The 14,797-nt window shown below is 44.5% G+C and overlaps 2 protein-coding genes and 1 long non-coding RNA gene across 3 annotated transcripts; all 3 read right to left on the minus strand.

The window, feature by feature from the left end:
• Positions 1-550: 550 nt before the first annotated feature.
• LOC112937922 (uncharacterized) lies at positions 551-3,875 on the minus strand. The gene is made up of 2 exons (XM_066307262.1): positions 2,843-3,875; positions 551-2,741 (listed from the first exon to the last, which is right to left on the minus strand). The coding sequence occupies exons 1-2, from the start codon at positions 3,873-3,875 to the stop codon at positions 559-561; spliced, it is 3,216 nt and encodes a 1,071-aa protein (XP_066163359.1). The 3' UTR covers positions 551-558.
• Positions 3,876-4,351: 476 nt separating this feature from the next.
• LOC107276259 (dolabradiene synthase KSL4, chloroplastic) lies at positions 4,352-14,512 on the minus strand. The gene is made up of 11 exons (XM_066307143.1): positions 14,324-14,512; positions 7,799-7,872; positions 7,586-7,673; positions 7,367-7,472; positions 7,170-7,267; positions 6,587-6,804; positions 6,380-6,495; positions 5,935-6,030; positions 5,611-5,826; positions 5,366-5,507; positions 4,352-5,247 (listed from the first exon to the last, which is right to left on the minus strand). The coding sequence occupies exons 1-11, from the start codon at positions 14,472-14,474 to the stop codon at positions 4,621-4,623; spliced, it is 1,932 nt and encodes a 643-aa protein (XP_066163240.1). The 5' UTR covers positions 14,475-14,512; the 3' UTR covers positions 4,352-4,620.
• LOC136355041 (uncharacterized) lies at positions 10,242-12,698 on the minus strand. The gene is made up of 3 exons (XR_010739085.1): positions 12,204-12,698; positions 11,893-11,973; positions 10,242-10,537 (listed from the first exon to the last, which is right to left on the minus strand). It is a non-coding gene; the product is annotated as an uncharacterized lncRNA (long non-coding RNA).
• Positions 14,513-14,797: the final 285 nt, after the last annotated feature.

Raw genomic sequence — 14,797 nt, forward strand, 5'->3', positions numbered from 1 at the left:
TAGCGTAGGAATTATATTAAATTAAATGCTAAAAACTCTAATTAACATATGTAAATGCCACATGCATGATTTAAACCTTTTAAAAATTCGAATAGTCATATATAAGTAGCATATGAAAGATAGTAAATTAAATTGTGAAAAACTCTAATATATGAATGATAGTTTTAAAAATATATTAAATTTAATACTTTTAAAAATTCTCCAGTCAATTATAATTTGCATATGAATGATAGTAAATTAAATGTTAAAAACTCTAATTAACATATGAAATTGCCACTTGCGTGATTTAAAACTTTTAAAAATCCTCTAGTCAATTATAATTAGCATATGAATGCTAGTAAATTAAATGTTAAAAACTCTAATTAACATACATATGAAATTGCCACCTGTGTGATTTAAAACTTTTAAAAATTGTAAGTATCACATATAACTAGCATATACATGATTTAAACTTGTTGAAACCTCTAATAATCGTGCGTAATTAACATATGCCATACATCAATTGATTTATATGGATAATCAATACATCCAAAATAGTTTACATCGTGTACACAATAATTACGGCATTACATCGGCGGTGACGGTTGACCGCACGTACTTTCTCCTCACTATTGTTCCCTCCTTGTGATCGCTGCGTGAGTAAGGGGTGTCTTCATTTGATAGGAGGATGCTAGGGTCAATCGTCACCGTGAAAGGGGGTTGCCCATCCAACTGATCGTAATCCTCGTCAGTCTTGTCCTCAACTCCGACGATTTTTCTTTTGCCTGGGAGAACCACTTGACGCTTAGGCTCATTAGGCCCTCTGTCCTTCTTTCCTTTGCTAGACATGTCCTTCACGAAAAAGACTTGCGTTACATCATTGGCAAGGACAAAAGGTTCGTCCGAGTATCCAACCTTGTTAAGGTCAACAGTTGTCATCCCACTGTCATCAATCATTACGCCTCCACCAGTCAACCTAACCCATTGGCACCGGAACAGAGGAACCTTGAGAGGACCATAGTCAAGTTCCCATATGTCCTCGATGGCACCGTAATACGTGGCAGTTGTTCCATCGTGTCCCCTGGCATCGACACGAACAGCGCTGTTTTGGTTCGTGCTCTTCATGTCTTGGGCTCTCGTGTAGAATGTGTACCCATTGATCTCATATCCCTGGAATGTCGTGATCGACCCAGACGGTCCCCTCGCCAGGAAGGCAAGTTGTTGGTTGATCGACTCGTTACCCATGAGATGTTGTCGTAGCCACGCGGGGAAAGTATCAATGTGATGCCGTGTAATCCATGCATCGGACTTACCGATGTTCCTGGCGCGAACTAGAGCCAAGTGCTCCTCGATGTAAGGAGCTACCAATGAAGAGTGTTGCAGAACAGTGAAATGGGCTTTACGGAATAAATTGTTTTCTACCGTCATTATTGCTTTCCTTCCGAGAGTTCCCTTTCCCCGTAGTCTCCCTTCATGGCGTGATTCAGGTACCCCGATTGGGCGAAGGTCTTCGATAAATTCTACGCAAAATTCGATGACCTCCTCTGTTCCATAACCCTTGGCGATGCTTGCCTCTGGACGAGCACGGTTACGAACATACTTCTTCAGAACGCCCATGTACCTCTCGAAAGGAAACATGTTGTGTAGGTACATAGGCCCGAGAATACGGATCTCTTTCACAAGGTGACAAAGCAGATGCGTCATTATATTGAAAAATGAAGGTGGAAATATCAACTCAAAACTGACGAGACATTGCACCACTTCATTCTGAAGGGCTTCTAATCTATCCGGATCGATGACCTTCTGCGAAATTGCGTTCATGAATGCACATAGCTTTGTTATTGTTGCCCGGACATTGTCTGGAAGGATACCCCTTATTACAACTGGTAGCAGTTGTGTCATCAACACGTGACAGTCATGAGACTTTAGGTTTGTGAACTTCTTCTCCTTCGTGCTTATTATTCGCTTGATATTCGTGGAGTATCCAGACGGTACCTTTATGCTCTCCAAGCATTCAAACATACTTTCCTTCTCTGCCTTGCTAAGAGTGTAGCTGGCTGGACTCAAGTAATGGCTTCCTTTCTCCTTTGGTTCCGGGTGAAGGTCGCCGCGTTGTTCCATATGCTTCAGATCATTACGTGCTTCCAGTGTATCTTTCGACTTTCCGTATACACCTAGGAAGCCAAGAAGGTTTACGCAAAGGTTCTTAGTGAGGTGCATCACGTCGATTGCGTGGCGTACGTCCAAGAATTTCCAATATGGTAACTCCCAAAATATAGAGTTCTTTTTCCACATCGCCGCGTGACCATCTTCGCTCTCTATATGCTGGCTTCCAGGCCCCTTTCCGAACACTACTTTAAGATCTTTAACCATAGCAAACACTGTTTTCCCGCTGCGATGTTTAGGCTTCGTACGGTGGTCGGCCTTATGTTCGAAGTGCTTGCCTTTCTTCCGTACCGGGTGGTTTGCTGCAAGGAATCGACGATGACCCATGTATACAACCTTCCTACAGTGCTTAAGATACGTACTTTCTGTTTCATCCATACAGTGAGTGCAAGCCTTGTACCCCTTGTTGGACTGTCCGGATAGGTTGCTAAGTGCAGGCCAATCGTTGATGGTTACGAACAGCAGCGCTCGTAGGTTAAACTCCTCCTGTTTGTCCTCGTCCCACACGGGGACACCTTCCTTCTTCCACAACTGTTTAAGATCTTCTACCAGTGGTCTTAGGTACACGTCGATGTCGTTACCAGGTTGCTTGGGGCCTTGAATAATAATCGGCATCATTATGTACTTCCTCTTCATGCATAGCCAGGGGGGAGGTTGTAGATACACATCGTAACGGGCCAAGTGCTATGGCCGCTGCTCATCTCTCCAAAAGGATTCATGCCATCCGTACTCAAACCAAACCGTATGTTTCGTGCGTCCTTTCCAAATTCTTTAAATTTTCTGTCGATGTTTCGCCATTGCGAACCATCGGCGGGGTGTCTCAGCATCCCGTCCTGTTGACGCTCTTCAGCGTGCCATCGTAACATTCTAGCATTCCCCTTGTTCCTGAACAAACGCCTTAGCCGTGGTATTATAGGGAAATACCACATCACCTTAGCAGGAATTCTCTTCTTTGTTAGCTGCCCGTCAACTTCTCTTGGATCGTCCCGTCTAATCTTGTATCGTAGTGCTTTGCAAACAGGGCATGCTTCTAGGTTCTCATACTCCTCACCGCGATATAGGATACAATCGTTCGGACATGCGTGAATCTTATGAACTTCCAGTCCTAACGGGCAGACTATCTTCTTAGCCTCGTACGTTGTCTCGGGCAATTTGTTTCCCCCCGGAAGAATGTTCTTGATGAGTTTCAATAAATCGCCAAATGCCTTGTCACTAACCCCATTTTTTGCCTTCCATTGCAACAACTCCAGAGTGGTATCCAACTTTTTGTGCCCCTGCTCGCAACCTGGGTACAACGAAGTTCTGTGGTCCTCCAACATCTTGTCCAATTTATGGGCCTCATTTTCACTTTCGCAGTCCTCCCTGGCGTCCTGCAACATCTGACCAAGATCATCCGCAACGTCGTTACCATCAGCAGCTATTTCCTCCTCGCCCGTTTGATTTCCTTCAAATCCAACATACTGAGCAAAGTCCGGAATATTGTCGTCTTCCACTTCATCTTCTTCCATTTCAACACCTTGCTCTCCGTGGGATGTCCAACAATTATAGCTTGGCATGAACCCCGACTCAAACAAGTGGAAATGAATAGTCCTGGATGCAGAATACTCCTTCTGATTCTTACACTTATTGCATGGACAACAAATAAAACCCCTTTGCCTGTTAGCTTCGGCCACTCTCAAAAAATAGTGCACGCCGTCAATAAACTCTTTGGACCGCCGGTCAGCGTACATCCATTGCCGATCCATCTACATGAGTCAAAAAAACCGTACACAAATAATTATTCTTACAATAATGACAGTCATACAATAATTATAAGATATCTTTATTCATACAAAAATCATAAAATATTACACCAAATAATTCTTAAAAACTATTTGTAAAGTTTTAAACTAATTTTAATGTGTTTTACTTCTTTTAATTTTCATTTTAGTTTGTTTTCTATTATTTAAGATTAACTTTCACTAGAGTTTTCCTTCTCAACTATTTTATAAAACCTTGTTTAGCAAATGAACTAAATTTCTATATATTCTTTCTTCCCCACACACATTTTCTCTCTCATCAACTTACAACTAAATTTTGGAGACAAAAAAAGTGTGCAAAACATAGGTGCAAATGTAGTATGACAAAAAATAAACATTGGAGGATGAAGTTGCAAACCTTTTAGGCACCTCCGATTTGTATGTAATCACCAAAATAAATTCAATAGAAATTTTGGCATGACCTCCCCTCTTTTTTGAAGAAATTTTGAAGCTTGCTCGGGCAGCTGGAGGAGGAAGAAGACATATATATAGGGGTGGGACTTTAGTCCCGGTTGGTTACCAACCGGGGCTAAAGATCACCGGGATCTTTAGTCCCGGTTGGGCCTGACAGGCCCTGACAGCATTCGAACCGGGACTAAAGATGATCTTTAATCCCGGTTGGTAACACAAACCGGGACTAAAGATCAAATATGCCCGTTACCCTTTTGAACCGGGACTAAAGATCATCTTTAGCCCCGGTTTTTATTGCAACCGGGACTATTGTGGAAATCGGCCGACCGACGAAAGATGTTTTCTCCACCAGTGGCGGGTCATGCACCACAGCACTCGCCGCTCCTAACATCTCCTCCAGCGAGCAATAACCATTGGCCTGCAAATAGGTCAGGTTCGCCACCTTGCACATGTTCCAAAACAGATCCTTGCACGGCCTAGGGACACCACCGCCGCCGGCGGCGGTAATAACCAGCCTCAGCAGCTCCCTCTTGGAGGCCTCCACGGTCCGCCGTATCTCCTCCTTCGCCATGTCCACCGACGACGCCGAGTGCAGGTGCAGCAGCAGGACGCTGTTGGCGATCTTGCCGTCGCCGCTCTCCCTCCCGTACGACGCCATGTCATTGAGGAGGCGGCAGCACACGTTGGTGAGCCGCATCAGGCCGCCGTACTCGGGGCCCCTGACCACCTCCTCGGGGAGGAGCTCCGGCCCCATCAGGTACAGCGACGTGGGGACGATGGGCCCCAGCGCGAACGACACCTCCGCCACCGGCATGTACTCCTCCATGGACGGCACGTGCCCCTCTCTGCTCCACTCCGCCTCCTTCATCATCGCTCTCGCCGTGTCCAGCCACTGCATTCATTCATTCATTTTGCAAGCAACAGCTTAATTGGTTAATCATTAGAGAAAAGTCGATCTGATCATTAATTAATTGATCCATATATGCAGCATCAAGGAACATGTGCCTTACAAGTTGGGCAATGTGGCTGATGACGCTGCGATTTTGCACCTCTGCAGCCCTTTCTCCGATCTTGTTGCTCGTGTTATACACCGCGTAGAACACGGTCTCCACATCCTCGGAGCAAAACCCGATTTCGTTGTGCGCATCCCACCTGCATATCACGCCGCGATGGCATTAATTTGCTGATCATGTCATGTGTTTTGATTAATTTCCAGTGTAAGTATATATTAAGAGCCATCGGGGAAGATTATTACTTTTCGAATAATGCGATGAGATTTTGTAGCTCTTCGCTCGATCCCGCGACATCGAACAAGTCATCGACTGCGGTTGTCAGCAGACAGTTCTGGATCCATGCAATGCGGGCATCCGATAATTCACGAGGTAACACAGATGAAGCGAGGAAGAAGAACACATCCAATGGCAGTATCCTTAGAAACTTGAGCTGGTCCAGCCGAACCTCTTTCACCCATCTTTTGCCAACAACAAGTTGCATACAACTTAAAATTAGAATCTGAACAAAGTATCTTCTTCGCTTGAATATATATAGACAATAACAGGGATGTGATAGTTGTATTTACCTATCAACATACTGAAGTTCTTGCCGGTAAAGGGATTGGGCAGAATGGAATTCTGCAACGGCCAATGCTATAATATCTTCAGCGATGTGGTGCGGCCTGAATAATATTTCATTACAATTTCTTTTCTAAGAATATATAGGAATGAAGTGTGCAATTATTAAAAGGTCACACTGCTTTGTAAGACTAGTCACCAGCCTGTGCATTGGATGAACAATTATTGTTGTTATTGTGATAACAAAACTTTTAATGATATGCTATGTGTGTGTGTGTGTGTGTTCCTTATTATTCGAATTATATATATTGCGGCTTAGACAAAGAATAATTTGTTATTAATTTTGAATTTTGGAATTAAATCAATTGCCAAATGTTTTCTGGTTAACGTGCATGGAAACTTTTTATCTCAAAGTGCCAAAATGGTCTAGGCGCAGATAGATGGATCTCTTACAGAAATGCTGATTTTCGCATTTGAATCCCGTTGGTGCTAAAATGTTCGATGTTCCTCTTGTGTTCTAATGGTTCCAAAACAGAAGAGTAGAATGGAAGTTGAAGAGCACATTCCACCTGAAAGTATATAGGAAATGCTGAGACGACATATACACGATTATTATGGGAATCTGAAAGCGAATAAACATAATTCAGTTACTGTTGTTACCTCCTGGGGCATTACTGATGTTGATATTTTGTTGGAACATAATTGCTGCCTTAGTAGTTCAGTTGTCCAAGAGTCAATTTTATCCAAAGTCCACTCATCATCAAAGATTCGTACCTTTGAAGCTTTATACAATTCAAGTATAGCTTTGGTATCATTCAGACTGCCCTGGACGACTGAATCAGGGAATCTGGATTCTTCAGAAAAGTGAGCTAACACATCTGCACCAAAGTTTAAGCTGGTTGGTTAGTTAGCAAATTAGTGTTAGCAAAGCTCTCGCCATAAGGGCAAAGTGCTATGGTAGATGTGACTACCACCTTCAAATTTATCCATATCATTCATTCATAAATTAAAAGGCAACTCATACAATATGTCACATCTAATACACAAATACAAATGTCTCTAATACTCTCACACTCTTCTTGAAATTTGTGTGGAGGTTGCCTCTTAATTTAGGGGTGGCTCATCATCTCTCTCCTCACTTCTCTCTTCCACCTCATCATTTAATCCAATGTGGCACTTTTAGGGGCAGCATATGGAGCATTATAGTACTTGCCGTAACGAACTAAACCCGTACAGGTAATACCCGATGAAACGTCATATCCATGCATACGCAGGATGCGAAATGCCATTGCACATGTCTCCATGTCCATGATCATCTCCTCGTCCTTTTGCAGCCATAACCTGCAATAATTTGAACCTGTGAGGATAAATGAAAGAAAAAAAAAAGCCAAGTAGCTAGGAACACGCGAGGATATATATGTGATCTGCAAGGGCTGTTACTTGTACGCCATGTCCAGGATTCTTGTTATCTCGCGAGAGAAATGACGAGAAATTCCAACCTTTTCAAGAGTATCTACCAGGAATAGTTTGGAATATGTCTTTGAAACTGCAAATTAAATGAAAATTGGATTCAGCATTAGATGCACACACTGGTGGATATCAGACTCTGTTTCCTACTCCTGATCAGCCACGTTTTCTCTAGATAAAACGAAGACTCACCTTCTGACATCGACAACCTGAGTGTTTCTCTGACGGTGTTTATCCTGTCTGTCTTTTCTCTTACTTCTCCATCATTCAGGTACACCATCTTGATCATTTAATTTCATTAAGATTCAATACGCTTATCAGTATGCGACTATGCGTGAATAAGAGATGAATGTTTTAACAGTGCATGTGTTTGTAGCTTTATATTTGTATGTTTTATGCACGTACCTTCTGTCGCCTGTATTCATCAAGTGGCTGTTTGCTTGTATCTATCCCCCGTGTGTTGCTGTGTACCTTGCACCCTGAAAGAAAAGATTTGAACATTTCGAATTCAGAAAATGTCATTCAATTAACTCATTGAGCAGGTTAGTTAATATGTGGATTCATGCACCCTGACCGCACCCTGACCGCGTAATAAGTTTAAGCACGCGTCAAAGGGGTACACTCTCGCTTACAGCATTTCTATTGGTGAAATTTCATGGTTCTCAAAAGATATCTATAGGTGTTAAAATTTTATACTCCTATATGAAGATACTAAGTTTTATAATAGAAAATATGATATTCTTTAAAGAATGCTAAAATCACTCTCTTTCTAATGTGTTATAGGAGGATCTGTTGATATAGTGCCTAAGGATGACCGTGTCACATAGAAACTAGGGTACACATAACTATAACAACGCATATTGTTTCTACTATTTAATTCATAAACATATTCAATATATCACATTTTTCTTGTTTTCCTCTCCAATCTCTATGCATGAAAACACGTCCCTAATATGACATCACCTCATCATATCACATTCTAGGGTATAGACTGGTAGACTATGTTGTTAATTTCTTGCTTGGTGGTCCTCTCATCAATGCGATGATGTCTAATACGTTCAAAAAAAAAACTTATCTAGGAATGGAAGTGGACAAAGGAATAGTACGTACTAGAAGGGATAATTAATTTATTTTTAGGACGCGACTACGCGTCAGTCATCCGACGGGGAGAGAGGGAAATCGGGCACTGACGTCATGATAACGTCAGCACCCGATTTACGTGCAAAACTACTTTAAACTGATTTTTCTTTTAAATTATTTATCCAAATCATGATCCGATTGCACCGTTAAATTCGTTGCAATTAAATCTTCAAAACAAGACCACACATGGATATATTCCGACAAAGAAAAATTTAGCTTATTATTGAATTTTTTTTAAATGTTGCACGATGTTCCACCAAGTATATCGAAATTGTTTCATTAAGTAGGTCGAAAATGTTTGAATCGTTTAAATCGGGCGTTGTTTCACCTTATAAAAAACAACGTTTCAGTAAATAGCGAAAGAATGTTTTAGTTTACTGCTACATTAGATCTATACATAGTGAAACATTGTGAGTACACTAGGTGAAACATTTTTGGTGGAACAAAAAATAAACCAAATTCTCTTAATAGAGAGTTTCTAAAATATGTGGGTGATTTATTGCAATGGAGTATTTCAGTTCGCTGCAACATTACATCTATATATAGTGAAACACTGTGAATGCACTAGATGAAACATGTTTGGTGGAAAAAAAATAAACCAAATTCCCGTAGTAGAGGGTTTTAAAAATATGTGGGTGAGTTGTTGCAACGGCGTGTTCTATAATATCAAAATCCACTGCAACATTTGATCCGTATATAGTGAAACATCATGAGTACACTAGCTGAGGGTGTGTTTAATTCCTAAAAAAAGTTAGAAGTTTGAAGAAAATTGGGAGTTTGGAAAAAAGTTGGAAGTTTATGTGTGTAGAAAAGTTTTTGATGTGATATGATGTGATAGAAAGTTGGGAATAGGAGAGAAAGTAAACACGGCCTGAAACATTGTAAAACTACTGGTTGAAACATCAAAAAACACCATATGCAACATTAAAAAAATCAATAAAAAAACTAAAATATTTTTTTGTCGAAATATAATCATGTGTGGTCTTGTTGTAAAGATTTAGTTATAATGAATTTAGTGGTACAATCAGATCGTAGATTAGATAAATAGTTTAAGAGAAAAAATATTTTGAAGGAATGAAAGATGGAAGTATGGAAGAAAAGATTCTCTGCATGCATGCAGTGGCAGGCACACAGTCCGATTTTCCTCTCCTCCCATCAGACGTCCGACAGACAACATTTCCTTTATTTTTATGGAGAGAGTAATACGCGAAAAACTACTTTTTCTTTTTTGTCTTATCCATTATAATGCGACGTCAAATTAATTAATTTCATCCCGACTTGACAAGCTATTGCCATGGTACTGCTTTTAGGGTTTAGGAGTGCTATTGGAGCAGGTATAATAGCAGACTATTAGCCAGATATAAATATATTTTAATAAGATAAACGATGAGAGAGAAGAGCAGCGGGCTACAGATCTGTAGCCAGCTGCAACACGGAATCCAAGACGCAATGTGTGTATGACAAGTGGGACCATATATTAGTAGTATAGTAAGCAACTATTATATATATTAGCTATTAGATTAGTTATAAATGAATTAGAGCTAGTAATGGACTAGTACTATTAAACTTGCTCTTAGAGCAGGTACAATATGTAACGCCCCGACATTCGTTAGCCATAAACACAGCTAACTCACATCAGGGTGTTATGCATTACCTGTGATATAGTACCAGTCTCAGGATACACTAGCTGGTACACACAGAATAAATGTGGAATCAAAATAAACTGCTTTATTGCATCACTGGGTAGTAGTCCTTACATAAGTTGCTATCATGGACAGGCCCATAGATGAGCAACACAACAGCACAAAAAAACATAAAAGCGACGGCGCAGATGCGAACAGCACGGAGAACTAAGCGACTACGCACTAGGCAAAGAACCTAGGCAACTAACTTATCCCACAGGCGAGGCTTGGGGCTAGGCACGAAACATCTAAAAGTCTTCATACTCGGCTTGCTCCTGGAGATACTCCTCGGCGGTCGGGTCGAAGTCTTCATCTTCATACTCTATATATTATTATAAGGGGCAAGGGTGAGTACTTTAACGTACTCAGCAAGCCAGGGAAAAGAATGACATGTCGGTCTAACAAGGAGGCTACGGTTTTATTTGCGAAGGCTGCCATTTTGGCAAAATGATTTATTTCACAAAACTCCTAGTGAGTGAGTCAAGTTTTAGTTGTCGGGAGGAGACTCACGCCTCAACCCATTCCACAAGTTGCTTTGCAACAACTTGTCACGATTAACGAACAACAAATATTTTGTCTCCTCTATTAGTTCCTTTTCACTTTCACAACAACACTAATCCACACAAATCTCCTGGTTATCCCAGCACATCAACGCCATCATGGCCCTAACAACACCTTGGTGTCGGACGACACCCCAGGTCACACAGACCCGCTCCTAACCACCCAGGTTAGCCGTCTGCCACACAGGCGGACTCTGGCAACGTTACCCTTCCCAATAACCATTTCTTCACAAACATTTGTCAAACAAATCTACGCTATGAGAAACACCTTACACTCGCCCTTGACCGTGGGCACGGCTGTTCGAACAGTTCATTAATCTCTGCAGAGGTTGCACGCTTTACCCACACGACACGAAACTTACACCGGTACTGGCCGTGACCGGAAGTTCGTGATAAGGTTTTTCCAAAGCTAACCCATGAAAATCGCATGCCACCTAGTTGGGCTAAGATCCATAGCCGAGTATCAGGCAATAACAGCCGTCATCCACTCAGGAAATAACGAGGATACCTCCTACTCCTACTGGTACCACGCCACAATAGAGGCAAAAAGACACCCATGATGGGCAAAATTGTGTAACACTTCGTCTCCTCATCCTTGGCATTCCACAACCATTGGCACACCAACTCTCATGTGAAAACAATTTACTAAGCCAGAGGCATCCCATAAATACCCTTGTGGTCGCACTGTAACGTGTTCGGATGGATTTCCCAAAGGAATCGGTCCTTAACGATAATACGTAGCCAAACCACAAAGGCATGACTCCGCATCATCACCACTTTCACAACACATTTTATTTCACAACTCCTCGGTACAACGTACCGGATTTTTAAACATGTAATTTGGAATAACCCAAGTTTCCCACACGGCAACAACGTAAGCATGGCTAAGCGAAACTACCTCGGTAATCGTATAACGATACCGGCGCAAATATTTGTGGAGCTATCAAAGGTATGGAAACATCAACCTATGAAATATAAGTGCAACTACTAGGTTGGTCCGTCGGTTGTATAAACAATCCGAGGCCTAAACATGTTAATCGTGTGAACTAAACAATGCATCTTTGCAAACAACATATCATTGAAAATATATAGGGGCAATGTGATCAAAGGTGCTTGCCTTGCACAGGGTTGGGGTCTTCTCCTTCGAAAGCGGCGTCCGGAGCTTCTTCGAACTCGGGCTCTTAACGCGAAAACAAAGCTAATAAACAAAAGGCAATAAAACAAGCTCAAACCAGAGAAACAATAGTACCACCATGTAGATCTCAATTTTAGAAAAATTTAGGAACTTGAACGGGGTCAATCGGAGTTACGGTTGATGTACTATGAATTTTCAAAGAATAAAGGATTTTCTGGGATTTATTTATTCGACGGCAAGGGAATATTCCGTTGGAATATTCCGCTAGGGTTGACGGCAGAGTTGGGGCCCACCTGTCAGCGAATGATTGGAGGGAAAAAGGTGCGGGCCCGTTTGTCAGCAGCTATTGGAGGGGAGGGGATGTGGGACCCGGCTGTCAGCGGCTCGGGTCTCCTTCTTCTTCTTCCTCCTCGCTCCTGGTCGACCCGGCTCGGTGCAGCACGACGACGTGCCGCGGCGGCAGGACGCGGCGAGGCGACCGGCGGCCGAGGACGGTGGCGGCGGACTCCGGCGAGGCTCCGCCGGCGACGGCGGCGCTAGGAGGCGCAGGGCCGGCTTGGCTTCGTCCTCGTTCCTCCTCTCGCTCTGCTCGACCCGGGACTGGAGCGCCGAGGTGTCGCGGCGGCGGGGCGCGGCCTGACGACTGGCGGCAGAGGGAGGCGGCGGCGTCCTCTGGCGAAGCTCCGCCGGCTACAGCGGCGTCGGGAGAAGGGCGCGGCGGCTCTGGCTGGTGGCAACAGAGAGGAGAACGAGAGAGAGTGAGAGAGGAAAGAGAGATGGGTTGGGATGGCGAGGAAGGGGCTCGGGGTTCCTTTTATAGGCGGGGCGGCTGGGCGGAAAGCGGCGGCGAGCTGGCAGTCTATGCGCCGGGAACCCGGGATAGGTGGCTAGCTTGCTCGGCCGGATTCTCGGAGAGGAAGGGACGGCGACGCGACGGCTTGGTGTCATGCACCGGTGGCGACTCGACGGCAAAACGACACAAAGGGACGTGCAGAGAGCGGGAACGGCGGCGGAACATGGGTGACGCACGGCCGACGACGGCTATGGCCGGGATTTGGGGCGGTAGGATTCTCAGATCGATGCGACGCGAGCGACGTCACACGGTGGTGGCGATGGAACGCGAGAGAGAGGGAGGCGCGAGCTCGGCGGCTTCCCGGGAGGAGACGGCGACAAGACGACGAGGCGACGGCGAAGGGACGCGCGTCCGCGGATGTGGGGCGGCGACGCGATGGCCAAGGTGACGGCGTGAGGCGACGGGAGCGGCGTCATGCGGCGGTGGCGACAAGACGTGAGAGAAAGAGAGAGAGAGAGACGCAGCTCGGAGGCTAAGCTCCTTCCTCACGAAGCAAAGGGAACGGATAATGGTAGACCGAGGGTGACTCGGCCTAGGGCTAGGGGTGATGGAGGACGAGGTGGCGGCCGTTATCCGTTGGCGTCGACACGACGGGCGACGGGATGGCGAGGTGATGCCCGCGACATCGGACGGACGGCGACGGGACAGGGGATGACGAGGGGTGGCGTGGCTCCGTGTCTCCCGGAGAGAAACCGGAGCGAGGTCGGGCTTGGCGCGGCGCGGGCGTCGGTTTGGTGCGGGGAAAGGTGCGGCGCGGGTGTTGGCACGACGCGTAGCACACGGGAGAGTGGCTCGGTGCAACACACGGCTCGGCACGACTCGGCGCCCGGGTGAAACATTCCATCGAACACCTTGTGTGCGTGCACGTGGCTGGCTCAAGGTAGGAGAAGAACAGTACTGGGCAGAGTTGGGCCGGCCTGTTCGTGAGGAGAGGAGAGGAAGGGGTGGAGGGGAGTTGGGCCTGGGAGAGAAAAGAGAGAAGGAGGCCCAATTCGAACAGTGAGCTTTCACAATTTTCCGGAGATTTATAGAGTTTGAATTTTTGAGAAGATTTCAAAGGATTTGAATTTGAATTTGACCTAGGGTTTCATGGGATCTTAAAGGCAATTCTAAGAGAGGATTTGAGATCTATTTGGCACAAAAACAATTAAGAACCAAATTAACTCCAAAATTTTAAATAACAAATTTTTAAATAAAAGCAAATAAAATACGGGTGCTATACAATAGCAGGCTATTAGCCAGCTATAAACATATTTTAATGAGATAAACGATAAGAGAGAAGAGCAGCGGGCTACAGATCTATAGCCAGCTGCAGCACGGACTCCAAGACACACTATGTGTATGATACGTGGGATCATATATTAATAGTATAGTAAGCAACTATTGTATGAATTAGCTATTAGATTAGCTATAGATAAATTAGAGCTAGTAGTGGGATGTACTATTAGACTTGCTCATAATACATGTGCATGCAGGGCGGCCGGGCCTTCACACGTACGCAACGTTTCCTTGCAATGTAAAAAAAAAAAAAAAGAAAATCTTGTGTGCTTAACCGATTACCGCGTCGAGACGACGACGAGTGTGGCTGCCGGAAAGACGAATGAGGTCGCCGCCACGGCCCGGCCGCCGTCGGCCCGAGCAAGGGCGACGACGAAGCTCGCGGAGCATTGGACACCAGCTGCATCGGCGGCTGCGTCGTCGTCATCATCATCTCGCGCTGTCTCACCCTGCACGGAATTAACTGGGCGCGATCTCGTTTCGTTCGAGCTAGCACTTCACATGTATGATCACCTCGGCTCCAGTGCCCTGCAATTTATTGCACGGCATATATGCATGTGCGTATATACCCGGCGCCGCCGACGGCCGACCGCACCGGTACCCCGCACTGGTGTGAAATTGTTAACTTGCACGTTTCTTTCTCCGGTGAGCTGTGTAGATTAATTATTAACTTTGCACGTCTCTTTAATTTCTCCGCTGAGTTATGTTGCGTAAAATTGTACACCTCCTAGCTGAGTTATGTTGCATAAAATTGTA

This window comes from Oryza sativa, chromosome 2 (genome assembly GCF_034140825.1).
Source record: "Oryza sativa Japonica Group chromosome 2, ASM3414082v1".
Lineage (NCBI taxonomy): Eukaryota > Viridiplantae > Streptophyta > Magnoliopsida > Poales > Poaceae > Oryza > Oryza sativa.

What these genes read in the sequence shown, in the direction of transcription:
- LOC112937922 (XM_066307262.1), bottom strand. Translation starts at nt 3,875, where the DNA reads ATGTACGCTGACCGGCGGTCCAAAGAGTTTATTGACGGCGTGCACTAT. An exon ending in GAATCCTTTTGGAGAGATGA is followed by an intron (nt 2,742 to 2,842) that starts GCAGCGGCCATA and finishes TTATTATTCAAG; the next exon opens with GCCCCAAGCAACCTGGTAAC.
- LOC107276259 (XM_066307143.1), bottom strand. Translation starts at nt 14,474, where the DNA reads ATGATGATGACGACGACGCAGCCGCCGATGCAGCTGGTGTCCAATGCT. An exon ending in ATGCGAAAATCAGCATTTCT is followed by an intron (nt 6,031 to 6,379) that starts GTAAGAGATCCA and finishes AATATTATTCAG; the next exon opens with GCCGCACCACATCGCTGAAG. An exon ending in CTCATCGCATTATTCGAAAA is followed by an intron (nt 5,508 to 5,610) that starts GTAATAATCTTC and finishes CGTGATATGCAG; the next exon opens with GTGGGATGCGCACAACGAAA.